This window comes from Bubalus bubalis, chromosome 21 (genome assembly GCF_019923935.1).
Source record: "Bubalus bubalis isolate 160015118507 breed Murrah chromosome 21, NDDB_SH_1, whole genome shotgun sequence".
In the NCBI taxonomy this organism is placed as follows: domain Eukaryota; kingdom Metazoa; phylum Chordata; class Mammalia; order Artiodactyla; family Bovidae; genus Bubalus; species Bubalus bubalis.
Genome location: NC_059177.1, coordinates 53232510 through 53259572, shown reverse-complemented (window position 1 = coordinate 53259572; position 27063 = coordinate 53232510). Strand labels below are relative to the sequence as shown.

Below are 27063 nucleotides of genomic sequence, written 5' to 3'. Positions count from 1 at the left end.
TTGTATTTACTGACACTTAATAAATGAACAGTTTGACTCTGGAGCAAAATTGAGCACTGGGTGAGTCTTGGGCTTTTCCTGATAACACTTGAACCCTTTATAACCAAGGAGCCCTTGCACCTGATCTGGGCCTCATGGGTCCCTGTCCATCTTCCACAGGTTCATCTTGGGGGCATGAATGTGTGGTCCTTCCGAGAACACCCAACAGGTCTGTGGGGGCCCCTGCTGGTGCAGAAGGGCTGTCTTTACAAAGATCTCTGGTTTCACACATAGACCCTGTCTGTTGTACAAAGGCCACTTGAGGGCTGATGCTGTGGCCACTTTGTCAAAGCATGTGGGGCCTTGAAGTCAGCCTCAGAGTCAGAAGAACAAACTGGATTCCTTTCTCCAGGTCTGCAGTCACTGCCTTTGTTGTCTGTTCGGTAAACCTGTTCCCCCACCACTCCTTCCCTCCCACGAGAAAGGTGGCTTCTGCTCACTGAGCCTGCGGTGTGGCCCCAGGGAAGGCCCTTCCTGCTGCTGACCCGCCTTTGTTACCCCTCCTTTGCTCTGCTAGCCTTTTGGCCTCCCCCAACCCCCTCCCGCTTTCCTTTCTCATGCCAAGGAGAAGCCAGCGCCTGTCCCACTGACCTGGCAGACGGATGGGTGACCTCCCAGAAAAGGTGTCCTTCTCTCCTCAGGGCTCAGTGGGAGGTCTCCCTGAAATCGCCTTTCCCTTGAGCATCCTGCCGGAGCCACAGGTCTGAAGCCAAAGGCGCTCTGGAAATGAGGCCTTCCCTGGGGAAGGACACTCACGCACCTCGGGTTTGGAGAGGCCTGGCTCTCTTTGTTCATATGGAGCTAAGACAACTCATTCCAGGCTTCAGATGGGGCTGCCAAGTCTGTGATAACCTCAGCACGAACCTGCCAGAAGGGGTGAGGAAACCACACCAGCCTCCAGCCTCCCCCGGGAGCTCGAGGGATGGGGGAGGGACAAGGGGACACACATCAAAGCCCAGAGATTGGTGATCATACTTCGGATCGGCTTTACTATCTTTCTTCAGAAACCAGCGAGTGTGGGAAAAGTAAAAAGCTGACCTTTCTTTCAACCCTAACCCACTTTGAGCGGCTTTCACAATAGCTGTGCTCTCTCCTGGGTTTTGATAGCTTCAGCTTTAACCGCTCTCTCAACAAAAGTCCGTTTTCTCATTTCAGGCGACAGGTTTCACTATCTATTTGCTCTGCAGATGTGTGTGGGTGGTGGGCTCCACTCGCCAGATTTTTCCCACGCATCTTCAAACCGAGAGGTCTGACCCTGGCTGAAGGGTCCTTCTGAGTCACCCGGGGAATCGCTACATCCTCTGGGTGGAAGAGGCATCGCAGGCATCGCAGGCAGCGGCACCCGTCTACGGACACCGAGAGGGGCCAGAATTCCCGGAATCGCGTGGGGGGCTTGGAAAACCAGGAGCGGAGATTTGGTTTGCTCACCTTGGGGCGGCTCAGCAGGTGGGGAGAGGGCACCAGGAGTGCGGCACGGAGGCCCGGATCCCAGCCCAGATAGAGCAGCCTGTATCTGTGTGTCCCGGTCCGTTCTCCTAGGCTCAGTCCACGTGGCCTCTCTGCAAGGCCTTTCCTATGAACACAGACTTCCTTCTGCGGTGCTGTTTTAGGCACTTGGATAGAGCACCCTTCCATTACTGGACAGGAGAGGGTTGAGGGCACAGGAGGCTCTACGTGTCCGATCCAGTAACCAGCTCACCTCCATCCTCCCTAAATCGCCCCTGTGGGCTTGACCTTTGTCCTTCTCTACCACAGGGGTTTTGGGGGTTGGTCTCTGGCCAAGTTGGCCAGTGGGATTCCTGATGGCCTAGGGCTGATCATGGTGCCCCGTGTCCTCGCTGATTCAGAGGCTGGTGAGCACCGTGCTCTGTGCTCCATGCTGCGGGGTGAGGCAGAGCAGGGAGATGAGGATGAAGAACAGGGTCCTGGAGCTGCAGGGAACAATACACTTCCGGGAAGTGTCACCTGCTCCTGAGTAACTGATGAAAGAAGAGGCTACAGGAGAATCTGAGGCAGGAGGAAGGCTGCAAGAAGGGAAGTGGAGGAAAGGAGGGCTGGGAGCACCCTGTGGGGCACAGGGCGCTCTAGAGGTGAGTGCAGATGGACTGCCTGGCCCAAGCTCAGTCTGCCCAGGGGAGGAGTGACTGGGACACAGCCCTCGGGGCCCATGTCCAGGGTCTTCGCTGCCCCTCTCTGTTGCCTCCTCTAGCAGCTCTGCCTAGATTTGGATCCAGCTTGACTAACCGTGGTTTTAGGCCACCTGTGACCTCCTCCCCGACTCCATCATTCTGGTAAATCAGGCTGCTCTTCGTGGACCAGGGGAGGGCTGGGGAATTTCACTGAACGCAGAAGCTCTTCTGGCAGAGGGCAGTGGGTTGGTGCACTGCATTGGCTGAGGCAGGTCTGAACTCGGACCTCAGCGCAGACTGTGGGTCCAGATACCAGGCCAATTTGGCAACCTCTTAGAACAGCTGCTTTTTTTTTTTCCCTTTTGAAGTCACAGGACTTGACATGGCCCAACAGCTTTGCCCCCATTCTGCTGTGTGCAACTTCCTCTCTCACCTTATGTCTCAATGGAATGAAAGGTGACGCCACTCTCAATGTCATAGTGTTTATTTAAATCCTGAGATTAAAAATAAGACATTCCCAAATGGTGCAGCAGATGCTATACGGACTATGTTTTGGGATACAAAAGTTCCTCACCCCCACTGGGCAGGTGGAGAGTTGGCATTTGATGTGCTTCTGGTAATTATTTGGCAGATAAAAAAGAGATGGGTTCCCAGACCCACTACCCCGTAAGGCCGCGAGCATTGAGGATTGGTCAATTAAAGTGCAATTCTGATTTGGAAGCCACCCAACTGAGGCTTCACTGTTGCTCTGCAGCCATGGGGGGACAGGAGCATCTCTGGACAGCCCTTGTCCTCAGGTTCTGAGGAAGTCTTTTTATCAGAAATGCCTCCCCAAATTTAAAGATGTACTGTGTTATTTTGAAAAAGTGCTTAAGAGAGAAAAGGCATTATTAACTGTCTTTGTTTCCTTGGAAGCACCACAACAGAGAATTCACCCAGGGTTCCACTGAAAAGAACCTTTTGGGTAAGTGTTTTGTAAACGCAGATGGTGACTGAACATTCTCTGTGCCAGGTGACCCTTGGTTCTGAGCATTGCAGAGGGTGGCTCTGCTCTCGTTCTCAACACCTGTGGGCTGAGGCTGGGGTTCTCCAAGGTGGAGTCTCCAAGGGGGGCTTCTAAACCTGAAACTCCTATAAAAACGTATGGTCGACAGCTAACCACAATGATAAAACACAGACTGAGATTTCATCCCCAAATGGGGATTTCTTTTCAGATGAGTCTGGAATGGCTTCACCACCGAAGGTGAGTGACAACTGAAAATAATTTTAAAAAACCATCTCCTTTATCTCTGATTTATCTAGCGTGGCTGTGCATTCATACTTTTCAGACCCTATGTAGTGTTTCAGTTCCAGATTCCTGTTTGAGAATTTCCTTGCCTGCTCTTGATCCAGTGGATGTGGAGTAGGTGGGCTCCAGCCAGAAGTGCTCTGCAGGGGCTACGCTTTCTCCCAAACATGCTTGCTGGCGGTGGATGAGGGTGCCTGACAGAGGCCTCGTGTTCCTGGGTGAGGGTGATCAGTGGCTCCCAAGGCAGTGGTGAGCAAGGCGGCTGGTACTAAGCTTGTACTAAACAGCAACAGTTATTCAGAGAGCTCAGCCAGCCCCCAAAGAGGCTGCTGGGGGATTTTTTTTTCTTTTTTTTAGATAGTGATCTGGGATCCCAAGAATGCTTCCTACTTGTTGACTTTTAGTGTTAATTCAGTCTACTGGCCTGGGCCGCCACTTTCAATAGCTGTTTTTCATTATCGTTTGCATTGAAAAGAATACCTCAACCCCCAAACTTCAGTAAAGTTGGGAACTTGTTTAAAATAAGAAAGCAGTTTATACAAGCTATACTTAAATATGCCAAGATGATCTCTAGCTGCACAGCAAACCCGAGCTCCCACAGCAAAGTAACGAAGAACAAGAGTCCATTCAGCACAAAAAACTAGATACGCTGCAGAGGCGGGGCGGGCGCAGGGGCAGCGAAGGCCTCTCTGCCACTGCCGTCACCAGCTGCGGTGCTGGCACTAGGGGCCCGCGAGCTCCTGCAGAGTGGCTCTGGGTTGGCTTCACAAGAGCCACGGGATTTTTTTAAGCTGCAGTTGGTCCCCTGGGGGGTCGAGTCACAGAGGTTCAGAACAAGCCTCAGATGGAATGTCTCAGGCCTTCCGCAGGAAACATATCGGCTACTTGAGAAAAGCTGATTCGAGCTGCAGGTGACGGTGGTGACATGAGCAGAGGGCCGTCTGCTTGGCCATGTCTCCAGGGTATCCTGGGAAAGCTAAGCACTCAAACCGAGATTCCAGATGCTTCAGGGTCTTTTGTTTCTCTCAAGTGGTGAGCCAGCTACATCTGATTATCCTTTTCAAGGGGGAGATGGATTTAAAGGCAGGGTAGTTTGCTTTCAAGCAGTGTGGCACTCTGTAAGGACAAGCACGAATCCAGGAAGTCTCTGGGGGCCTGGCCATTTCTGTTTTGGTGCTAAGCACCGGCAGGACCTTGCTCAATGAGGTGCTAGAGACTTCTGGCTTTCTGCCACAGGCGGCTGCTCTCAGGAAAGAGAGCACGAGAGGGCCAGCTCTTTTCTGGAAGGTTCTGTTCACCGTGTCTCAAGCCCCACTTCAAGTGCCTGGAAGCGCCTATGTCTCCTGTTTAAATGGAAGTTCTGAGTCTACTGCCAAAGTCATTTCCTCCTACCTCTGCTGGCGCCTTGGGGGTATGGGGTCTGAACTGAACTTGGCCAAGGATTCTTGACCCATTCGTCAGTTCTCAAAACCAGTCAGACCAGGCTCGTGAATGACGAGATGAAGCTTCGACGTGGTGTGACTCGGCTTAGTCACCGGGCTAGCTGAAGGGCTGGTGGGGTACTTGGACTTGCAGTTGCCTTGCCAGGTACCCTCTCTCCTGACCACAGCTAAGGTGGGCTGCTTGGTCAGATCTCTGCTCACCGCGGAAGGACCTGGGTCCTGACTGCCCTGTGAACAGGGCACAGAGAGGCCATCACAGGTGAGCGCCCTGTGGTGGGAGAAAAGGGCCACAGAGAACAGGAAGATCATCTGCTTCTTGTCCCGGAAAAGGACAGAGGATTCATTTGCTCCCAGGTGTCAGGTGCAGGCTGAGCAGCAGGAAGTGGAAAAGGGGTGCAGGGAACCTAGGCAGGTGGGGAGGAGGGACCGAGAGGTGAGCAAAGAGCCGATTCATGAATTATGCCCGTGTATACTTGAGTTAGCAAAGACTTCTCTTAAGAAGCCCCCGATTTTTAAAAGTGGTTCCCACCCTGAATGTAATCATTAGTAAACGTATCTGCAGAAGCTCTTGTTAATATAAACAAAGACAGGCTGAGGAACGAGCCCCACAGGCTGATGCGTCCAGCCTTTTGGTCATGGCGTGGACGTTACCCAGCATCTGGGCTCTGGCCATCTGGACGTAGACTGCACTGCAGACCCTCAGCCGGTGGGTTCTGTTTCCTGGATTAGCTTCACTTCTGATTCTTAGGGTGGTATTTTGAGCTGTTGAGAGGCCCAGCTGAGTGGAGGGCTTTGCTCCAAGACAGACTCGCCCAGACAGAAGGGCCAGGAGAAAAGTGCAGCTGGCGGCCCCTCTGAGCCTGCACTCCCCGGGCAGGAGGGGACAGGAGCATGATCGAGGAAGCTGGATGGGATCTCAGGCGGGCCCCTAGGTGCCCTGACGTCCTTTCCCAGGGAGGACTCGAGGGCCCCACAGGGTCTGGCCAGGCCTTCCAGCTCATGGTCACCTGTGATGCCTGGCTGGGCACAGGGGGGCTGTGTCTCTCCACGGGTGGAAGTCGGGACCCCTCTGACCTAGGAAACTCTTCATAGGAGGCCTGGAGCCAACTGCGCCCCCCTGGAGAGGCCAGTGGTCTCCTGAGCGTTTAAACCTTTGGCATAGTGTCCCTCTGGGTGTGAGGACAATGGAAAACATCACTTGAGCCCTTATGAGCCACGGGGCTAAGAGTGATGTGCGCAGTGCCGAGTACACGGCGCTCGGAGCAACGTGGCTCTGACGAGCAGCCAAGGGCCCGTCTCCTAAAGTTGCATAATGGATACTGAGAGCTTTAGAGCAGCTATTTTTTGTTTTCTGGGTTTTTTAGGTGCTTTACGTGACAAGTGAGGAGGAGTAGTGTTTCCTGTGGGTAATGTGAAACTAGCAAAATCCAGGTACTTGAGGTTACGGGAAATCACTTCCATCGTAGATCACAGGCCGGTCAACAGTTAAGTGATAAAAGACTTTCTTGGAGACAAATCTAGGAGACAAATGGGGAAGGAGGGGTTATTCCGAGGGCTGGAAGCAGCTGCAGTGACTTGGCTGGGGTGGGTGCTGGCTGGCATGGGAAGCTTTGGTGCAAAGACCTCTGCTCCGAGCCTGGGGTCCCTCACAGACTGCATGGACTCTTCCGGGTCCCCTCACCCCCATTTCCTGTCTCTCTAGCAGAGACATCTTCCTGCAAAGTGTCAGGGTCTTAGGACACCTCCGTGGACTGTCCTGGGCTTGGGTGCAGAAATGCCCATTCAGTCCCACACTGTGAAGCACCCCTCCTTGCCTTGCTGCTCTGAAGGGGCCCTGGGGTGGGGGTGTCTCAGGGGTCTCGGTGGTCTGGGCTGCCCTGGGGAAGTGGGTGGCGCAGGCGTGGAGGGGACACACACAGTGGAGGCGAGCCTGGATCTCATTCTGACTGGACATCTGGATCTCTTCCGCTGCCGTGCTTTGAAAACCTTGAGTAGGCCCTGAGATGACGTCAGTGGCGAGGGCTGCAGTGTGTTTCAGCACCACGGCCGCTCCTAATGCCGACTGCAAAGCCGGTCTGCGGCTGCCTCTGCCCTCAACACGCTGCTCCCAGCCTCTCTGTCAACCTGTGGTGGGGCTCAGGGAGGTAGTAACAATGCTGGCTGCCACCACAGAGGACACTGGGGTTCCAGTAAAACCCAGAGGGGAGAGCAGACCCTCTGCTGGGCTGGCCTCCACCCCGTCTCCTGACCGCTGCCCTGAGGGGCTGAGGCCCATGCCCGGTCTGACCAGCTTTCTGGACATGCAGAGCCCATGCCCAAGAATCCTGCTAACGCAGGGTGTGTTCATGTTCCTGGGGATGTGTGGGGGAAGGGTGGGGAGGGGGAAAGGTGGGGAGCCCGTTCTTCCAAGCTCTCCCTTGGTGGACGCCCTCAGCCACACGCCCTGGGAGTTCAAGGCCCTGAGGTGGTGAGAGGTTGCACTCCGGCTTTCACCAACAGGTGGCACCCCAGCTTCTCACCTACTTAATAGCTATTAAGTTACTGTGCTTAAAGCCCAGCGGGCTGGCAAGGGCACCCATGGGGAGGGATGTGGCCGCTAGCTCAGGGCCCCGCTCAGTGAGGATGTGGCTGAATGCTGATCGGACAGGTCTTATGAGCAAAGCGAGCCCCTACTAAGGGCTTACACTGAAGCCAGAAGAGGGACAGGTGCCCAGCAGCCTTCACCGTGCCAGCCGCACATCTCCATGAAGCAGGGCCCTGGCTCGAGGCAGATGCTCAACCAACACTGGTCTGCTGTCCTGCTTCCTTTCTTGGACGCCCCTCCAGCCTCATCTCCATTCACTCCCATCCTCCTGACCCCTCAACCCTGCACTCACTCCTGGACCTGCACCTGGAGCTCTGAAATCGTGCTCCCCAGAGATGGTACCTGCTGCTCCACTCCCTGGACGAGGGGCCCAGGGCCTCGCCTCACAGCTCCAGTTCTGATTAGCTCTGGGCCTTTTTACTTCACTTCTCTCTCATCCATCCATCCATCCATTTACCCATCTGCCCAATCCTTCCACTGTATTTGCTGGGCTCTTCTCTGGCCTGGGCAGAGGGCATCAGGACGGCAGAAGCAGAAGAGCATCCCGGGTAAGAGCCTAGAGCCTCAAGCCAGGCCACCTGGGTTCAAATCCAGCCCCACCACCAGCTGTGTGATTGGGAGTGCCCCTCTTCTAGGTCCTCAGCCCCTTAGCAGTAACACGAGGAGAAAGACAGTCCCTACTGCATGGGGCTACTGTGCGGCTGAAGGGAGTAGTATTAATAAGAGCAGAGGAAAGTGAACACACTTAACCTGTGGTGAGACTCTGTAAGTATCAGGCTGTGTGTTACACACTCTACAAAGGACACTGAACACCAGAGTATAGGTCTAAAATTAATGAACCACTGATAATCAGGGACTGGTAATTAAACAACTGCTTTTAAATGTCCACCTCTGTCCTTGAGGCGGGGTGCCGGGTGGGTTCATCCGGATGCTGACCGAGAAGGCGGCCTACCTGGAAAAAGTGTTGTCGAAGATGAGCAGGTAGATGCCTGGTGTGCGGACCTTGAGCTGGCCCTGGATGTTCTCCTTGTGGGAATTGCAGCGGGTGGTGGGAATGAGCACCTGGGAGGAGAAGCAGATGGGAAAGTGTCACAGAAGTGGAGGGCACCACAGAGCCTCTGGGCAGACTCTTCATTTGGGGAAGGAAACTGAGGTCCAGGGAGGCTGAATGCCTCGTCCGAGGTCACAGCTGAGCCTCATCAGCTCCCACTTCCGGGCGGTGTCCTTCCACATGCCCTGGGTTTGTCAATAACTTACAAAGGGGCGGGGACCAGTATAGACATGAGTTTCATCCAAAATCATGATAGGTCAGCATCCTGAAAGAATGGTCCCCCCAGCCTCCTCTGACCATGGCCAGTGCCAGAATGCTCTACTGTCCAGAGAAGCAGCTTCTTCCTGGCTTCAGGAAGCAGAGGCTTACTCCAGGTGAAATCCTGCCTGGTCCCTTCCTGTTGGTGCTAATGCTGCTGCCCTTGGGGGTGTCAGAGGACAGGCCAAGCCCTCCATCCATGTCTCTCGGGCACTCTGTGAAGCTTCTGGGTCTGCTTTCCTCCAGGCTGACTGCCCCGGCTCCACCCGTGGCTTCTCACTTGGCCCCAGTCAGTCCGTATATCCCAGAGCCCTTTCATCTTTCCAGGTCTCCAGCTTCCTATCTCCTCTGAGAATGATAAATTAATCCCAGGAGACACTTATTTTCTGAGAACATTGTTCCCAGGGCCTCACTGTCAGAGGCCAAGTCTGAGCACATGGTGTGAGCTGGCCAGGGCCAGGGCTGGGGTCCTGGGATGGCCAACATCTTCCCCACGGGAAGTCTTCAAACTGCTGGCCAGGTGAGATACTTTAAAACTGAAGATATAATAGGAAGTAACACAGAGCCAGTCAAAATTAAAAACATTTTTGGGAGGGCTTCCCTGCTGGTCCCAGCGGTTAAGTATCCATCTGCCAATGCAGGGGACATGGGTATGTTCCCTGGTCTGGGAAGATCCCACAGGCTGAGGGGCACTAGGCCCTCGAGCCACAACTGCTGAGCCCAGGGCTGCAACTACTGCAGCCTGTACACCCAGAGCCCGGGCTCCACAAGAGGAGCCGCCGCAGTGAGAAGCCTGCGCTGCAGCCTGCACGCCCAGAGCCCGGGCTCCACAAGAGGAGCCGCCGCAGTCAGAAGCCTGCGCACGACAAACAGCAGCCCCCACTTGCCGCAACTAGAGAAAACCTGCACGTGAACGTTGTCAACCTGTGTAAAATGACTGAATCCAAAACACAAAGATGAGATTACTTTTTCACCTCAAGGCTGAACATAGCTGCCTATTTCTTGAAACGCTACACGGTGGCCACAAAGTTCCCAAAGTGGAGTCAGTTCCCACAAAAAGCTCTGCCCTTAAGGATCTTGTGGTTTAATGGTGATAACAGATAAGAAAACACTCAGTTGTGCTGGGTGAGGCTGTCACAGTAGGGGTACTGGGGAGGGTGCCTATCCCAGCCTTTCGGTGGGTGGCAGGAGAGGCAGAATCAGGGAGGACTTCCTGGAAGAGGCAACACTGAGCTAGGACAATTTAGTTAGTACAGTCCATGGGGCCTCAAAGAGTCAGACACGACTGAGTGCACACACGTCTAACTTATTTGTATCTTTACATTTAAATTTTATTGCTTGTAGGCATGATGGGGTTGGGGCTTACTTTTATCCAACTTAACAATTCCTGCCTTTCAATTGGGATGTTTATCTAACTTACATTAATGCGATTGTCAATAAGGTTAGGTTTGAGTCTCTCATCTCACTGTTTTTTATTTGTTCCACCTGCTGATTGCTCTCTTTTCCTCTCAAAGCAGTAAACTAGGGCAATTTCCGGGCTCAACTTGTTCTAGCAAAGATCACTGTCCATCATCGCCTACTGTGCAGTGACTTGAAAACCGTTGCTTCTCGTATTTTGTCTGTTTTGGTTACTTCTTGGGAGGGTAAATCTCAGCCATTCTCCCGTGCTTTTGAACATGTTGTCCCCCCGCCTGGTGTGGCCAGCGAATAAAAATAAATAAGAGACTCAGGTTGGATCCCTGGGTCGGGAAAACATCCTGGAGAAGGGAATAGCAACCCACTTTAGTATTCTTGCCGGAGAATACCATGGACAGAGGAGCCCAGTGGGCTGGAGTCCATGGGGGTCTCAAAGAGTCATATATGACTGAGCAACTAAGTTAAAAGTAAAGGAATGTAAGAAGATACACCATGCTGCTGCCGCTCAGTCACTTCAGTCGTGTCCAGCTCTGTGCGACCCTATGGACTACAGCCCGCCAGGCTCCTCTGTCCATGGAGTTCTCTAGGTAAGAGTACTAGAGTGGGTTGCCATGCCCTTCTCCAGGGGACCTTCCTGTCCCAGGGATTGAACCCAAGTCTCCTGTACTTCAAACAGATTCTTTACCACTGAGCCACCAGGGAAGCCCCATACCATGCTAACACTGGTCAAAAGACGCTACAGTAATATCCAAGTAGATTTTACATCAAAGAACATGGCCAGGGATAGTATCATAAATGATAAAGACGGCAATTCATCAAGGGATAACAATCCTAAGCATTATCTATTAACTTGATCTAACTGATATTTATAGGACACTCCACCCAACAATAGCAGAACACGCATTCTTTCCCAGTATTAGTTCAGTTCAGTCATTCACTCGTGTCTGACTCTTTGTGACCCTATGGACTGTAGCATGCTAGGCTTCCCTCTCCATCACCAACTCTCAGAGCTTGCTCAAACTCATGTCCATCGAGTTGGTGACGCTATCCAATCATCTCATCCTCTGTCGTCCCCTTCTCCCGCCTTCAATCTTTCTCAGCATCAGAGTCTTTTCAAATGAGTCAGTTCTTCACATCAGGTGGCCAAAGAATTGGAGTTTCAGCTTCAGCACCAGTCTTTCCAATGAATTTTCAGCACTAATTTATTTTAGGATTGACTGGTTTGAACTTTTGGCTTATCCAAGGGACTCTCAAGAGTTTTCTCCAACACCATAGTTCAAAAGCATGAATTCTCAGCACTCAGCTTTCCTTATGGTCCAACTCTAACATCCATACATGATTACTGGAAAAACCATAGCTTTGACTAGACAGACCTTTGCTGGTAAAGTAATGTCTCTGCTTTTTAATATGCTGTTTAGGTTTGTCATAGTTTTTCTTCCAAGGAGCAAGCGGCTTTTAATTTCATGGCTATAGTCACTGTCGATAGTGATTTTGGAGCCCAAGAAAATAGTCTGTCACTATACCAAGTGAACATTTCATGCAAAGATGGGCACAATAAAGGACAGAAACGGTATGGACCTAAGTAGAAGATATTAAGAAGAGGTGGCAAGAATACACAGAAGAACTAGACAAAAAAGATCTTCACAACCCAGATAACCACAATGGTGTGATCACTCACCTAGAGCCAGATATCCTGGACTGTGAAGTCAAGAGGGCCTTACATCAAGTGGGGCTTACAAAGCATCACTACAAACAAAGCTAGTGGAGGTGATGGAATTCCAGTTGAGCTATTTCAAATCCTAAAAGATGATGCTGTGAAAGTGCTGCACTCAATATGCCAGCAAATTTGGAAAACTCAGCAGTGGTCACAGGACTGAAAAAGATCAATTTTCATTCCAATCCCAAAGAAAGGCAATGCCAAAGAATGCTCAAACTACCACACAATTGCACTCATCTCACACACCAGCAAAGTAATGCTCAAAATTCTCCAAGCAAGGCTTCAACAGTATGGGAACTGAGAACTTCCAGATGTTTAAGCTGGATTTAGAAAAGGCAGAGGAACCAGAGATCAAATTGCCAATATCCATTGGATCATCAAAAAAGGAAGAGAATTCCAGAAAAACATCTACTTCTGCTTTACTGACAAAGCCTTTGACTGCGTGGATCACAACAAACTGTGCTTCACAGTTTTCACCCCTCTTTAAGAGATGGGAATACCAGACCACCTTACCTGCCTCCTGAGAAATCTGTATGCAGGTCAAGAAGCAATAGTTAGAACCGAACATGGAACAGCAGACTGGTTCCAAACTGGGAAAAGAGTACTTCAAGGCTGTATATTGTCACCCTGCTTATTTGACTTATATGCAGAATACATCTGCAAAATGCCAGGCTGGATGAAGCACAAGCTGGAATCAAGATTGCCGGGAGAAATATCAATAACCTCAGATATGCAGATGACACCACCCTAATGGCAGAAAGCGAAGAGGAACTAAAGAGCCTCTTGATGAAAGTGAAAGAGGAGAATGAAAAAGCTGGCTTAAAACTCCACATTAAAAAACTAAGATCATGGCATCTGGTCCCATCACTTTATGGCAAATAGATGGGGAAACAATGGAAACAGTGACAGACTTTTCCAGTATACTTGGAATAATCGCTAGGTGGGCCACATTTTAGGCCATTAAGAAAAATTACATTTAAAAGGATCCAAACTATAAAAAGTGTGTTTTCTGACAATGGAGTTAAGTTAGAAAAAAACCGCAGTTGTCTAGAAAATCCCCAAATATCCCAAACTAAATAACACATGAGTCAGACAAAAGTCAAAAGGGAGACCTCAAAGGCCTGGGAGAGAGACAGAGCGCAGAGCAGGCTCCTGCCACCACAGTACCCCGGCTCTGACTGCAAGCTGGTGGTGCTGAGGGAGCAGGACGGCCCAAGACAAGCCTGGAGGAGACTGAGATGCATGAGGACCTCCTACGTGTGGGCTCTGCAGCAGCTCCTCTACCAAGTAGAACGTGGTATCTCATTGAGCTCCATTAATGGTTTATAATATTCTAGTTCTACAGGGAACTGAGACTCTTGGGAGGTTGAGTGGTTGGCTCTGTTCCTGTGATCCATAACCTAAAAGTTTTGAGCCTGGCCTGAGAAATTTCAGCAAGCGCATGTAGAGGAAGCGCCGGGGAGAAAGGCTTGCGGTTTACACGGGGACGCCTGTGTGCCTCGCTCCTCAGCCTTCCCACACACTACTTTGATTACAAAGCAAAAGCCAAGAGCTTGTCAAGGCAGTATCCTCCGAAGAGGACATGTAAGATAATACTCTTTATTTCTTTAAAACAGTCTATAGACTTTTTGTTTATTCCAGCTGCTGTTTTTTCCACCATGGTCAAAATCTGTAAGATTTTCTCGCTATTACTTTAAATTAATCAACCAAACCATCTAGGGGAGACAAAGGCTCTGGTGTAAAACTGTGGAAAGTTCTTTAAGAGATGGGAATACCAGACCCTACCTGCCTCCTGAGAAATCTATACGCAGGTCAAGAAGCAACAGAACTGGACATGGAACAACAGATTGGTTCCAAATTGGGAAAGGAGTATGTCAAGGCTGTATACTGTCACCCTGCTTATTTAACTTACATGCAGAGTGTATCATGTGAAATTCTGGGTTGGATAAAGCACAAGCTGGAATCAAGATTGCCGGGAAAAATGTCAGGAACCTCAGATATACAGATGATACAACCCTTATGGCAGAAAGCAAAGAGGAACTAAAGAGCCTCTTGATAAAAGTGAAAGAGAAGAATGAAAAAGCTGGCTTACAACTCAATATTCAAAAAGCTAAGATCATGGCATCTGGTCCTATCACTTCATGGCAAACAGATAGGGAAACAATGGAAACAGTGAGAGACTTTACTTTCTTGGACTCCAAAATCACTGTGGGTGGTGACTGCAGCCATGAAGTTAAAAGACTCTTGTTCCTTGGAAGAAAAGCTATGACAAGCCAAGACAGAGTATTAAAAAGCAGAAACAAACAAACAAAGTAATAAAATAAAAACACAAAAAGCAAAGACATCACTTTTCCGACAAAGGTCTCTATAGTCAAAGCTGTAATTTTGTCAGTAGTCATGTACGGATGTAAGAGTTGGACCATAAGGAAGGCTGAGCGCCAAAGAATTGATGCTTTTGATCTGTGGTGCTGCCGAAGACTCTTCAGAGTCCCTTGGACAACAAGGAGATCTAACCAGTCAATCCTAAAGAAATCAACCCTGAGTATTCACTGGAACGACTGATGCTGAAGCTGAAGCTCCAACACTTTGGCCACCTGATGTGAAGAGCCCACTCACTGCAAAAGACCCTGATGCTGGGAAAGACTGAGGGCAGGAGAAGGGGATGACAGAGGATGAGATGGTTGGATGCTATCACTGACTCAATGGACTTGAGTTTGAGCAAACTCCGGGAGATAGTGAAGAACAGAGAAGCGTGGCATGCTGTACATAGTCCATGGGGTTGCAAAGAGTCAGACATGAGTGAGCAACTGAACAACAATTGGTGTCAAAGCCCATACAGCTGAGGTGACAGATGACGACTGGGGTCCCGTGTAAACCTGAGCAAGACAGTCTCTGCTGTGTGAACTCTGGGGCCATCCCGCATCGGCCTCCCCTGCTTGGACAGCTGTGACCTGATTTACACCACTTGTCTGCACAACAGTCCAGTTGGTTTTACTGCTCTCTTGAGAAACTCCAGTGGCCTGGGCCCTGGTACAGAGCCGTGATTCTATGCTAAATGGAAAAACCCAGTCACAAAAGGCCACGTAACGCGTGATTCCATTCACATGAAATGTCCAGAACAGGAAAGCCGTTAAGGACAGAGGGCAGGCTGCTAGTTGCTGGGAGGAGGTAGTGACTGCAAATGGATACAGGGTTTCTTTTTGCTTTATGCAGTGATGAAAATGATCTAAAATTAGACAGTGGTGATGAACTGCTAAGATAACTAAGATAACTGAACATTTTAAATGGGTGAATTACATGTATGTATGTAAATTGTATCTCTTCAAAGTTATTTAAAAATAAAAAGCTCCCTGCCCCTGCTCCTCCCCTGACTCTTAACAGCCCCAGGCAGGCCTCTGGCTTCTCTGGGCAAAGAGACAGGCAGGGCCCGGATCTTGGTCCCTGACTAGTCCCAGGCTTCAGACCAGTGGTCTGCATACGGGTGGCCTCAGGTCCGTGATTTACTGCTTCTTTTAAGTGCTTCCCAAACGCACCATCTCTCATCTCAGTGTCCAGGCCCGGCCTTGATGGAGAGGGGCCCTCTGGAGAGAGGGTGGTCCCGGGTGGGGCGTATCTGACATGCTCTAGAGACGGCACTGGGCTGCCACGCTGTTCCCTCTGCCTGGACGCTTCTCCTGTAAGCCGTGCCCCCTCCCACCCCTCCCAATAGCTTCTCCTGGTTTGGCCCAGGAGTCTCCTGGTCTGCTAACGCCCCCCAGGCTGGGTTAGGTGCCCTTCTTACTGCTCCCCCACCCCCCGCCCGGTGCCACCCCGTCATGACAGTCACTACCTGGAATCGCAGTTGTTTCTTTCACAGGGCCTCTCTCTGATGATACTCTGAGCTCCTCAAGGGCAGATCCCAGCGTGGCCCTTCTCTCCTGATCCTCAGTGGGCCCTACAGAGCCCACTATACCACGGAAGTTCAGTGAATGGTTGTGAACTGAGTGCAAGGACCTAGCCCAGTTCCTGAAGTCTGAGCCTCTGTCACCATGAAACCTAAGTGCTGCGAGGTGCACTATGCCCTCTTGTTTCCACAAGGTCCAGGCTGGTCAGGGCATCACCCGGGGAGTCCACAGGTGAAATGCTAAAGAAGTGAGCCTGGACACAGACTCTCCAGGCTGATGTCTGTCCAGGACCTCAGGCAGATTTAACAGCAACCCCACAGCGGGCTGGGGATGGCAGAGGAGCCCCTGAGAGAGTGACACCCTCTCACTCACCGTGAGCTTCTTCTGCCCCCTGGCGACCACTGTGGGAACGACAACGGCTGCCATACCCTCCAGGCAACAATGGAGCCCGAGATGAGGACTCTGAGCTCCTGAATCCTGAGAGGAACCAGCCAGGTCTTTCAGGGCCATGAGGATTAGGCAGGTGAGTGACTGAGCAAGGGGACAGGTGTGGACACAGGATCTGTCCCCTCCCTCTCTCACCATGGACACCCACCTGTGTCTAATCTGGGCAGACGCAGTGCTTAGGCGCTCAGCGGGCCTTAGGAACGTGAGGTGAACAGCAAAGGTGCTGGGGTGAGTTCTGGGCAGTGCAGCTGTTTGTTAGCGCAGAGCTGACAAGCCCACTGCTTAAGCTGCTCGACCAACTAACTGTCCAGGCAAGCTGCTCTGGCATGGCTGAGCCTGTAACTGCTCTCCAACCACAGGCCCAGGACCTCCCAGGTGGATGTTCAGAATTGCTCAGGAAGGAAGGGCTCCCTACATGTGCAGCGAGGTCATGAGCCCCCGAAAGGAAAAGAGGGGCAAGGCAGTTTTTAAATAAGAACGAGCATGAAACTCCGTTCAAGAAGGCCAACTCAGGGGGCCAGATTTTAATTTTAGGCATGAATCTGAAGAGGAGAGACATGACAAAGCAATCTGTAATGAGCAGGTACCACAGGACAGGGACAGCAGGAGAGCAAGCCCAGAGGGGCTGACGTCCCCCCTACGTCAAATAGCAGACGTGGATGCTGGAGCCGGCGCGGCCATCTGTGCACCCAGCACGCCAGAGCCTGGCCCTCCTGGGGCCCTGGGCCCTCCCCAGACCGTGACGTGAGCCCCTTAGGACACCCTGAGGACCACAAGCATGAGGGACTGGTGGATATCATCACAGAAACTTCACAGAAGGCTTCTTTCACACCACTTCGAATTGCTCCTCTCTAGCTTCATTCTTAGAAAATGGACACGTTGTACTAAAAGCCTGGGATGCACCCTGAGCTGCAATCCAGCCTGTGTGTCTGTCCTCATTCCTTCCACTCCCAGTGATTCCAATGGAACTCAAACGTCCACGCAAACCAGCTCTCCCTCCATCACCCCTCGCACCCTGCCTGCAGAGACTCAGGCGAGGAATTCAGACCCCGCCTCCCCGCCCCACCTGCTTGCTGCCCGCAAGGAGTCAGCCCTGCCGGAGGCCTATCCACTGTCCTGGGCTCTGCACTCCACCCTATCCGTTCTCCTCTGACTTCTTCCCTTGATGGAGACCAGTGACTCTCAACCTTGGTGCCCACTGGGATCACCCAGAGATGCCTGGGTTCCCCTGAGTGATTTTGATTTGGGCGTCTGGGTTATGGACTCAGAGGTGTGTTTAAAAATGTTTCCCGGGTGTTTCTAAAGTGCAACCAAAATTGAGGACGACAGTACCAGCCAGTCAATGTCACATGCTTAGGATTTCTTAGGAGTTTATGAACTGGTGTCTGCTACCAAGGTTCCCAACTCAACCACCCAACTGACACAAAGGCTATGAGTCTCTTTTGACGTCTGAAGTGAGATGCTGAACGCCCTAAGCTCAAAACTGGAAGCAGAGATCTTGGTCACCACCTCCCGTGATGACTCACTCTTGCTCTCCACGACTCTGTTAAAATACGATCCTTAACCTGAGTCACACATCTGTATTCCTTTCAGTTTCACCTACCGACCTATCCCAACATCTGTCTGAAGCTGACCCAGGAAAGGCCTTCAGACATTAGGAGACAGTTCTCAGGCCCTTCCGTCCCCACTGGACAAGCCCAGCTGCATCGCCTGCTCTGCCTGACGCAGGCCCTGGGTTTTTCCACCCTGGTTTCCCTCTGTCCTTCTCAGAGCAGTCCAGGGAAGGGCTGTCCGGGCATCCTGCTGGCAGGGAGCCGGCCTCACCTTACACTGATCCAGCGGCGTGTCCTCGGCCTCCTGGAAGACCACGCTGAAGGAGATACTCTTGGGGTCGGAGGAGAAGACCCAGCTGATGGTGAGGCCTGCCTCGGCCACGGTGATGGGGATGAGGCTGTAGGTACTGGACCTCACGAACAGCTCCCTGCTGCCCTCGCCGAAGTTGGTGATCTCTTCCACCGTGAGGGGTAATTTTATCCTGAAACATGAATGCAGAGAGGGGCTTAAACACAGCAGGGAAAGCGCTTGAGTCCACTGGCCATGTTGCCTGTAACTCAGAGGTGACTGGAGACAGCTGGAGGCTGCTGAAGGGTGGCCAAGCCTTTGGTCACCATGACTGACATGGCTTAATTGTGGGAGAAACCCTGATGTGCAGCCCACGCCATCAGCTGTTTCCTGAGCACTTAACTATTAAAAGATGCCTGGCATAGCTCGAGGCACAGCTCGAGGCACTGGGGACACAGGAGTGAAAAATACAGAGGACAATCCTTGTCTTCAAGGAGCTGGTGTGGTCCCTGCGAGCTGGCGGGAACGAGAGATGCCTGGGCTGCTCTGAGCCCCTCGAGGGCAGGAAGTGTGTGCGGAGGCCTCAGCTTCCACAGCTCTCCTGCGGCTGCCCTCTGCCCAGCGGTTCACTCTCTCTTTCTCCTTCCAGTTCTTCGCTCCCCCGCTTTTATCTGCTTAGTACCCGCAGAATGCACACCCATCGTCTGAAACTTCCTGCCCTTTCTGTAGGTGATCTCTTTTCAGCAGAAAGTGGGACCTGCCTCCAGGTTTCAAGGGGGCACCCTGATGTGCACTTCTTAAATGCAAATGCCCTAGACTTGCTAATGCAGGGTAGGATGAGGGCCCTGGGGAGAGAGGCTTCTGGGGGCCGTGTCCCTGTTCTCCCTCAGATCAGATCAGATCAGTCGCTCAGTCGTGTCTGACTCTTTGCGACCCCGTGAATCGCAGCACGCCAGGCCTCCCTGTCCATCACCAACTCCCAGAGTTCACTCAGACTCACGTCCATCGAGTCAGTGATGCCATTCAGCCATCTCATCCTCTGTCGTCCCCTTCTCCTCCTGCCCCCAATCCCTCCCAGCATCAGGGTCTTTTCCAATGAGTCAACTCTTCGCATGAGGTGGCCAAAGTACTGGAGTTTCAGCTTTAGCATCATTCCTTCCAAAGAAATCCCAGGGCTGATCTCCTTCAGAATGGACTGGTTGGGTCTCCTTGCAGTCCAAGGGACTCTCAAGAGTCTTCTCCAACACCACAGTTCAAAAGCATCAATTCTTCGGCACTCAGCCTTCTTCACAGTCCAACTCTCACATCCATACATGACCACAGGAAAAACCATAGCCTTGACTAGACGAACCTTTGTTGGCAAAGTAATGTCTCTGCTTTTGAATATGCTATCTAGGTTGGTCATAACTTTCCTTCCAGGGAGTAAGCGTCTTTTAATTTCATGGCTGCAGTCACCATCCGCAGTGATTTTGGAGCCCAGAAAAATAAAGTCTGACACTGTTTCCACTGTTTCCCCATCTATTTCCCATGAAGTGGTGGGACCAGATGCCATGATCTTTGTTTTCTGAATGTTGAGCTTTTAGCCAACCTTTTCACTCTCTACTTTCACTTTCATCAAGAGGCTTTTGAGTTCCTCTTCACTTTCTCCCATAAGGGTGGTGTCATCTGCATATCTGAGGTTATTGATATTTCTCCTGGCAATCTTGATTCCGGCTTGTGTTTCTTCCAGTCCAGCGTTTCTCATGATGTACTCTTGCATAGAAGTTAAATAAGCAGGGTGACAATATACAGCCTTGACGAACTCCTTTTCCTATTTGGAACCCAGTCTGTTGTTCCATGTCCAGTTCTAACTGTTGCTTCCTGACCTGCATACAAATTTCTCAAGAGGCAGATCAGGTGGTCTGGTATTCCCATCTCTTTCAGAATTTTCCACAGTTTATTGTGATCCACACAGTCAAAGGCTTTGGCATAGTCAATAAAGCAGAAATAGATGTTTTTCTGGAACTCCTTGCTTTTTCTATGATCTAGAGGATGTTGGCAATTTGATCTCTGGTTCCTCTGCCTTTTCTAAAACCAGCTTGAACATCAGGAAGTTCATGGTTCACATATTGCTGAAGCCTGGCTTGGAGAATTTTGGCTGGATTAACAGCCAGTTCCAAAAGCTTAAAGGTTTGGGACAGTGAGTTCCTCCCTGGGACGGAGGGCGTGGTGCTGGTTCCTGCCAGAGGGCTCAGCCTCAGGCTGCAGCCAGGGATGACCATGCCTGCCTCTGGCTGGTGTGAGAATTATGTCAGAGGAAAAACCTGCCTGGAAGGGCAGTCTCCCTCATTAAGGGCCGCGCCCCCTGCGGCTCTGCAAATCCAGAGGCAGCAGGTGAGTCAAGGCCATGAGGGTGGGGCCTCCATCGAGGAGCTGCAGGTCGGGAGCCTGTGGCCTTCCTCTCCTGTCCTCAACCGTGAAAGGGCCGACTCTGCTCACCACCTTCGGGTTTGTTCTCGTCAACACACGAGGAAGCTAAGATTCAAAAAGACTCTGCCTAGGTTCACACAGGTCTGAGCCAAAGCCACTGCCTTTCCACTATACCAGCCTGCCCTTTGTGAAGAAAAATACTGCTGCCCCTTTAACACAGGGGTGGAAACCAAAATTCACGGAGAGTAGGTAACTTGCCTAAGACTGCATAGGGGTTCAAGGGGTGGTGCTAAAGGTTCCAAAGGTGTAAAGGTGGCTGGGAATACTTGGCCAAGCTTTGCAGATGAGAAGACTAACTGATGATTAAAAATCCAAAATACTCTAAAGAACAGCTCTGATACAGCTCATTTACGGGTGAAAAATTTAATTCCATGGACCATTTTTCCATGTGTTAAATTAAATTAGCTTTTTGGCTGATTATAGTTAAAAACGGAAAATTCTGAAAGAGATGGGAATACCAAACCACCTGACCTGCCTCTTGAGAAATCTGTATGCAGGTCAGGAAGCAACAGTTAAAACTGGACATGGAACAACAGACTGGCTCCAAATAGGAAAAAGAGTATGTCAAGGCTGTATACTGTCACCCCGCTTATTTAACTTATATGCAGAGCACATCATGAGAAAGCACAAGCTAGAATCAAGATTGCTGGGACAGATATCAATAACCTCAGATAGGCAGATGACACCACCCTTATGGCAGAAAGTGAAGAACTACAGAGCCTCTTGGTGAAAGTGAAAGAGGACAGTGAAAAAGTTGCCTTAAAGCTCAACATTCAGAAAACTAAGATCATGGCATCTGGTCCCATCACTTCATGGCAAATAGATGGGGAAACAGTGGAAACAGTGACAAACTTTATTTTTGGGGGCTCCAAAATCATTGCAGATGGTGACTGCAGCCATGAAGTTAAAAGACGCTTACTCCTTGGAAGAAAAGTTATAATTACCCTAGACAGCATATTAAAAAGCAGAGATATTACTTGCCAACAAAGGTCCTTCTAGTCAAAGCTACGGTTTTTCCAGTAGTCATGTATGGATTTAAGAGCTGGACTATAACGAAGGCTGAGAGCCAAAGAATTGATGCTTTTGAACTGTGGTGTTGGAGAAGACTCTCTAGAGTCCCTTGGACTGCAAGAAGATCCAACCGGTCCATCCTAAAGGAAATCAGTCCTGAATATTCATTGGAAGGACTGATGCTGAAGCTAAAACTCCAGTACTTTGGCCACCTGATGCAAAGAGCTGACTCATTTGAAAAGACCCTGATGCTGGGAAAGATTGAGGGCGGGAGGAGAAGGGGACGACAGAGGATGAGATGGTTGGATGGCATCATTGACTCAATGGGCATGAATTTGAGTAAACTCCGGGAGCTGGTGATGGACAGGGAGGCCTGGCGTGCTGCAGTCCATGGGGTTGGAGAGTCGGACACAACAGAGTGACTGAACTGAACTGATAGAAAAAAAAAAAAGGTCTTGTCCAATATTAACAGTTTTCAAGAATCTGAGAGTAGGCAGAGGAGTCTATTGTGGAAAAGAGGTGTCATAACCTGGAGATCTTGCTGCACCACTCACTGACAGGATGCCCCACCGATGCTGGGTCCTCCATCATTTTACGTTCCAGAATTCTGCCCTTGCACCCAGTGACCTGGACTGCCAGGAGCCGGCATATTGCATATTGAGTGCATATTGCATATTGAGTGCAGCACTTTCCACAGCATCATCTTTCAGGATCTGGAATAGCTCAACTGGAATTCTATCACTGCTGGGAGCAGGAGCTCCGCCCATGGCAAAGGTCATGAGGAAGGAGGCTCGGCATACGCAAAGGCGGGATCGAGCCTCAGGAGTCCCCCTGGAAATTCTTGAGCATCTACCCCCAAAACCACAGTCTGCCTACTTTCTGCTTTGTGCTTTCACCTACACCTCTGACTTTACGGGGGGCTGTCCCCCACTACCTCTCTCTGAAAAAAGAATTAGCTTACAGCTCCAGTTAATAATTCCTGGGTGTGACAGTGTTTAACCTACAAACTCCTTTGGAAATCCTCTAGCCTGCCTGAATAGGTTTTTCCGGCCACATGTGATTGTTCAGAGCCTCCCAACTGTGAGAGGCAGGAGATGTTCTAAACTGCCTAAACACAGATTCCTTTGAGTAGTTAAAAGATTGATTAGAAATTGTATTGGTGAAGGGTTTTTCACTTGTTGGGCCAATGTTTGCTGCTGTCTCCATACTCCTTACCTACTGTGTCCTTGGCAGTGTATTGACTGATATAATGGGTGTATAGAAATGTAAAATGCAGCTTTGTCCAGTACTTTTTGGGAGGCTGGTGCCTGACTTTGGAATAATCACCTTTAGAGAAAAATAAGTTTCTTAAAATGTTAACAGGCCTCCTGGCCAGAAGATGATGTCAATCACCTGAACTTTTGCATAGGATAAGTTTGAAAGCCTGGATTCGATTAGAACCAGGAACTGCTGTCCTTGCATGACTCCACCCCTTCCCCCATTATCCTCTATGCATAACTTAAGGTATAAAAACTACTTTGGAAAATAAAGTGCGGGCCTTGTTCATCGAAACTTGGTCTCCCCATGTCGCTCTCTCTTTCAAATTCTGGCTGAGTCTCCATCTGGAGCGCGGAACCCGCCATGCTTGCTAATTATGCCTGGGCTTCTAAGATCCGACCAGGGAGGCCTCAGTGTCTCCTCTCCTTCGGGAGAACGGAAGGACGCCTGCGGCCTACGTAAGTGGTGCAAACTTCTTGTCTTGAAGTTTTATTGGTCTCCTGCGTAAACCAAGCTACTCAGCCTCTTTTCTCCACTGAGTTTTCCTACTGAGCTATCCTTATTTCAGCCGCTTTTCTCCACTGAATTTCCTCACTGAGCTATCCTTATTCTATTACTCTTTGTATCCTTAATTAAAGTGTAATTAAGCAGTTGTTTCCTGACCCTCGCCTATGCCGTCTCTCCTTTGAATACCCTGGATCAGCTGGGGCTGGACCCCGGCACTGGACTGTGCCCTTAATCTTTTTTCACTTTCTAGACCTCACCTGCTCAGCGAGAGGAGAATACTCAGTCTCGCTAAGGGAGATGGTAATGACGAGATAGTAAGGGTTTGCCATCTCTGCTCAAATGTAATCTTAAAAAAGTCTGTTGTCTACAGTGCTCACATTACAAACGTAAATTCTACTGGTCTCCCTACTTCTGTCCCTGCAGAGTCATTCTTCACATGGCAACCAGAGTGACCGTGTTTCTAATGTAAGTTAGGCTAAGTCATGCTTCTAACCCAAATCTAATTTAAAGCTCCTATTTCCCTCAGATTAAAAGTCCTTACAATGGCCCAGAAGGCCTGATGTGACGTGGGCCCTGTCTCCTCCTCGCACAGTCTCTCTCCTGCTTTCTGCTGCAGTCACACTGGCCCTTCCTGGATTCCTTGAATATACACCAGACACCATCCTGCCCCAGGTCTGTGCACCGACTGTTCCCTCCACCTGAATGCTGTTCCCTCACATATCTGCATGGCAGCTCCTTCAAGTCTTACCTTCTTAGTGTTTTCTATTTAAAATTGAGGGGTGCTTTTCTTTTCCATAGTAAGCACCACCTTGCAACATACACAGGGCACAGAAGTGCGGGAAGAATGGCTACGAGAGGACAGGGAAGCCTTCCAGGGTGACAGGACTGTTCTACATCTTCACTTTGGTCACATGCGGGGGCAGTCATTTTTCTTTTCTGGATCAAGGTTTCCTCTTTGGCAGAACGGGGAGTGGAGCTGGCTGGGCATGGGGGCCCGAGACTGTATAAGCCTCTGGCCCAGCAGGACGCGGGGGCTGCCAGACAATCAGTGACTACGCCGTATCATCTGTCTAAATCCAAGCACTGTGCACTACAAACGGGAAATCTTACTGTATATAAATCTTACCAAAAAAACGAAGAAGGGAAAAAGGAAAAGCAGCGCACACCTGAAAGCCACTGTGGGTGCCCAGTCCGAGCACAGGGGTGTTTTCCGGGGGCGCGGAAAGGCCAGGCCTCCTCTGGCGTCCCTCCTCTCCTCCCCACTTGTGACCTCCAGGTCCCACCACCCCAGCAAGGCCAGCGAGGGCCCACGGCTTACATCAGTTCTCCCGACTTCAGCAAGCAGATTTCGGAATCCTGCCCCACAGGCATGTCTTCAGCATCCTCCGGGGTGAGGGAGGTGGACGTGGTGTCCCTGAAATGTCACAAACACAGCCCGCTAGCTGTCAGCACATAGGCCCGCAGTCTTGCTGGAGTCCAGTAGCCATCCCCAGAACACACAGGGAGCCCTTCCGATCACAGACGCTGGGACAGAGCCCGCAAACCCTGTGTCTGGGGAGCCACGGGGGCCAGGCTAGGGTGGGAAGGACAGCGAGGTGCGGGGGGACAGCAGGGCTGCAGTGAGCTCCCCAGCGTCCGCCCGGCACAAATGGGCCGCCCTCCTCTCCCACACCAGAGGTTACAGCCGTGGGGCGAGTGCCCAGCACCACGGATGCCGACTTCACAGCGCCTGTCCCTGACTCCACGAGCCTGCTCTGGCCCTTCCCCGAGGAACAAGGACAGGGTGAAGGGGCAGGAAATGGCACGGGCCGAGAGGGAGGTGGTGGGGGCCCCCTCGTATAAGGGGGGCAGACCCATGCCACATCTCCTCTTCCCTCCCATCATGGTCTGCTGTCCAGAGAACCAGCTGCCGGAGCTGCCTGGCAGGAAAGAGGTTCCCAAAGTGTGCTCTGTGGAACACCAGTGCCTGGGGAGGGGAACCCCGTACTCTTTCTCCGAAACTCACGGTGTTCTTACACAGTAAATTCAAGGCTCTGAAGTGTCCTGCAGTAAAGGCACCTTCTGAATTTTACATTTAGTGTTCCCAAGGAACGTTTTTAAACCCTACTGAGTTGCCGCTCCTTGGCGCGTACTGGTTAAGATGTCAGTGGCCACAGGTCACTGATGGGGACACAGAGGCCTCACTGGCTCTCACGCGGCTCTGGGGGCAGGAATGTCTGTGCAACACGTGGTGCACTGCAGTAACCACGACACCCTGGGAGTCTGTGGGGGGGTGCCCGGTGCCTCCCCCAGGGGCTGACACACGCAGCAGCCGCCGCCCGCTCCCACCCCTCCGTGCTCCTGCACTGCATACTCATCCCCACCCCCGGGCACGCTGGGCCTTGCCCATCCGCAGGGGTCTCATCTCCCCCTGGCCCACAAGATCTTGCAAACGGGCTGCGGAGGGACTGTCCCTGCCCCAAAGGACAGGCCACGGCTGTCTGCAGGAATCAAAGCACGTCCATGATACTTGTGAAAAAATACACACAGGGGAGTGAATCGTTAGTGTGTAAATTCAGGATGAGAGGGCAGAGGGAAAGCTGACGAAGTCAAGAGAAGAATCGGGGACAGATCCCGAAGGAGGAAGTCTCCGAGGGGCTCACAGGGTGGCGGGTGCTGGGTTAGCAGAGCCACACCTGAGGCCAAACTGCAGCCCCTTCACCTTGAACGGGATCCTCTCACACACAAAACAGACTGCAGCCTGCCAACTTACACAGCCTCTCTCTCTGGAGGACAGCCCAGCACGAGGGGCCTCTCCCCTCAGGAGACCTCTGGCAGAAGACCTGGCTTCCTTCAGACAGCTGGATGCCACACCTGCCCCCCACAAGGCTGGGCCGCTGCTTGCCCCACCACATGGCCCCACTCCCCTCCCCGCTCCTGTCTACTGCTGGGGGGCCAAGCCCACTGACTGCGACAGGCTGCCCAGGGCGCTGCTGTGAGGGTGCAGGTGGCGGCTGGCATGGAGGGGGCCTCCAGGGCTCCCGAGATAATCAGACAGCCACTAGCGCCCAGGTGTCTGGCCAGGGATGTCTGTGCAGTCTCCATCAGCCCACGACAGGTGGGAGAGCCTGTCTGCAGACACCCTGCCCTTGGGTCTGAGTGCCCTGAGGTCCGAGCAGTGGGCGCCCTGTGGCTGGGGCATGGAGTGGATCCAGAGGGAGTATGGCTTGTGTGTGTGTGAGAGAGGGGGGCACGCAGGTGGAAGGGGTGGGCATCACTCAAGGCGGTTCCAGTCTTGGCTTTATGACCAACTCTGACTCTGGGCGAGCCACTTCCTTCTCCATGTTTTCCTCTCTAAAAGGGAGGAGAAGGAACCAGCTGGACCCCAGTTCTGCTGGCTTACAAAGGCTGTAAGTTTCAAAGGACTTGGAGAAGGCATTCCACTGGCCGGGAGGAGCCGGGCTCGCTCTGGCGGGCACTGTTTCAGGGAAGGTGCAGCAAGAACATGTCCTGAAGTGTCTGCTGCCACCAAGGGCAAGCCTGTCACTCCTTTTCCTCCTTGGCCCAGCCCACCTCTGACCTTCCTGTCCAACACCTCCTTCCTGTTCATCTTTCAACCACTGGCTTCCAGATTCCCACCACAGAATGTTAGTGCGAGAAGCAGCTCAAAGAATCATCCAGTCCAACCTCCACTTAATAGCTGGGGAAGCAGGGGGACAGGGGAGAGGAGTCGGGAGTCCCAG

General features: G+C 51.5%; 1 protein-coding gene across 6 annotated transcripts in view; it reads right to left on the bottom strand.

Annotated features, from left to right (window-relative positions):
* Positions 1-2636: 2636 nt before the first annotated feature.
* FYCO1 (FYVE and coiled-coil domain autophagy adaptor 1) overlaps positions 2637-27063 on the bottom strand; it is a 79991-nt gene continuing 55564 nt past the window's right edge. For 4 of the 6 annotated variants that reach the window (XM_044933869.2, XM_044933871.2, XM_025272659.3 and 1 more), the window contains 4 exons: positions 24660-24755; positions 18080-18290; positions 8435-8544; positions 2637-6415 (listed from right to left, as the gene is read on the bottom strand). In XM_044933869.2, coding sequence (XP_044789804.2) covers positions 6340-6415; positions 8435-8544; positions 18080-18290; positions 24660-24755 — 493 coding nt within the window. In that variant the 3' untranslated portion in view covers positions 2637-6339. The remainder of the gene's footprint in view (positions 6416-8434; positions 8545-18079; positions 18291-24659; positions 24756-27063) is intronic. The other 2 variants (XM_044933872.2, XM_044933873.2) reach the window with 2 other exon arrangements.